This window comes from Cynoglossus semilaevis, chromosome 17 (assembly GCF_000523025.1).
Source record: "Cynoglossus semilaevis isolate Cse_v1.0 chromosome 17, Cse_v1.0, whole genome shotgun sequence".
In the NCBI taxonomy this organism is placed as follows: domain Eukaryota; kingdom Metazoa; phylum Chordata; class Actinopteri; order Pleuronectiformes; family Cynoglossidae; genus Cynoglossus; species Cynoglossus semilaevis.
Window position 1 is genome coordinate 10165477 of NC_024323.1, and position 2151 is coordinate 10167627.

The 2151-nt window shown below is 44.6% G+C and overlaps 1 protein-coding gene across 1 annotated transcript in view; it reads right to left on the reverse strand.

The window, feature by feature from the left end:
• Positions 1 to 227: 227 nt before the first annotated feature.
• The window catches only part of stk17al (serine/threonine kinase 17a like), a 13373-nt gene continuing 11449 nt past the window's right edge, over positions 228 to 2151 (reverse strand). Inside the window, exon 7 of the mRNA XM_008330047.2 lies at positions 228 to 2151. Coding sequence (XP_008328269.1) covers positions 1905 to 2151 — 247 coding nt within the window. The 3' untranslated portion in view covers positions 228 to 1904.

Here is a 2151-nt window from a genome sequence, read left to right on the forward strand (position 1 = left end):
AGACTGGCCCACTAGGAGGTTCAATCCGGTCCGCTTGATATGTTTTGAAAATAGAAAAAGCACAAACACTTCACTTCATTCGGTAGCAGACCTCACTAGCGCCATCTTGTTTTTATAAGTGGTATTTTTTTTCTTATTCCTGTTCTGACGACAATCTGAATGTGGTTTGGATTTCAGATTTCAAAGTCTTTGCTGCTTTAAAACAATGACACAGAGACAGTAGATAGTCAGATACAAAACGCACATGTATATTTATTTTCCTTAGTAACATGTTGCAATGCATGCCATTAGCATATCTCCAACTAAACAGAGTCCACGAGGACAAGTGCAAACCTGCCTGAAATTCAGAAGCAGAAACCAACCAGTTAAAGTTAATGTACAAAACAAGACTCCGTGTTTAATGACAATAAAAAAAAAACAGTAACAAAAAAAACACACACACACATTAAAAAACAACGACAAATATCCTTACATATCGTATCTAATACTACCTTACAATACACATTTCAGTACTTTTGAGAAACTATGCATTTGTCCCAGACATCTGAAGGCAAATATTTTACAAATATCCATGGGTTCTTCATTTCTGTTTTTTTTTCACCAATAGCAACATGAACAGATTCATTAAACAGTATTCACCTGAAAATTAGGAAAAAAAACAGTTGTTTTTTTTCTTGTCCCTTAAAAGACTCATTTATACACACTCTTTAATACGTATTACACTTCGACGTTTATCGGAAGTGTACAAATGAAATCTAATAACATCTGCATCCTGTAGGTCCGCGGCACAGCTGTACTAGAATTGCTCTAAAGATCTGCTCGTCTCTCTGAACATCGCTGGTGTGGAAGGATCTGAACCTCAGTGAATTGTGGTTAAATTAAAAAAAAAAAAGTGTGCAACTTGTGCAAAATCTAACATAATAGCACGACCACGGACCAGAGATTTGACGTTGACAAAATAGGACAAAACCTGCGTTGTGACAAAACAGTGGAAGGTGAAGCTGACGCTCAGTAATTACAGTACATTGTGACAGGCGACGGTGCTGCATATAAACCTTTGGTTGTTGTTGTTGTTGGGGTTTTTTTTTTTATTCTCACTTCTTCACTTTTGCGCAGAAGTCCATTAACAAAAAAAGTGCTCGATTGTCCTTTCAAAGTAAATTCTATCCGTCATGTTGATTTCAGAGTCGAACATCAAAGTGGCTTTGGGCGGGGGGGGGGACGGAGTGGTTGAACTATACACATAAATAAGTATAACAAACAGTTTGGAGAAGTGAACATGGGGGCCTCAGTGTGGTAGGGTCCGCGCCGCTTTAATTCATTGGTTAAGCAGAACCACCTGTCGAAACCCTTCACTTCCTTGGCCGAAACTCATCACAGGAGGTACGTCTGGGTCAGCAGAAGCATAACATGTTTTGATGAGAGCACACAGAAGGGTGAAGTCATTTCCCAAGGAGGAAGGAGGCTGCCTCTCCTCCTCAGAAAGGCTAATTGGGTGAAGAGAGAAAACGGGACAGTGTGTGCGTGTGGGGTCGTGACCTTCAGTCTCGGGAGTCCTGGGGTTTTGTCACTTTTTTAAGGCAGCGGTGCGGTCCCCGGAGCCAACCCACGTGCCATGTGCGCCTTCGTCCACATCGGTGAACAGCAACAGCAAGTTTGATTCTCACAGACGATCCGAAACAAACAAACACACACACACACTCACGGGTATTCAACTACACTCAGCTCAGTTTGAAGGCATCACAGCAGTTGAAGCAGCCAGCAGCAGACATACAGTGTCCATGGAGCGTGGCGCCGGCCCAGGTCGGACTGAGAAGCGAAAGGCTTTCAGTTGACCTCCCATTGAGTTCATTCTTGGGAGACAACCCCCCCCAACAGAGAGTCGTCTTTTTTTTTTTTTTTTTTTAGCAAAGCACCTCCTGCTGGATCTCAGGCCGCGTGGGGAACGGTGGCTCAGTGAAGGAGAACGTGTCGCGGCCCGCCTTCAACCCGCTCTGGCCCGGACACGACAGGTACGAGCCGATCAAGTCCAGCTCCGGGGACGGAGCCGGGCTCTCGGGCTCCGATTCAGACTGACTGGTTTCTGGCTCGTCCAAAGAGGAGCTGGCGTGGAGGTGCAGGTGGGAGTGGGGGTGAGAGAGTGGGTTCAGC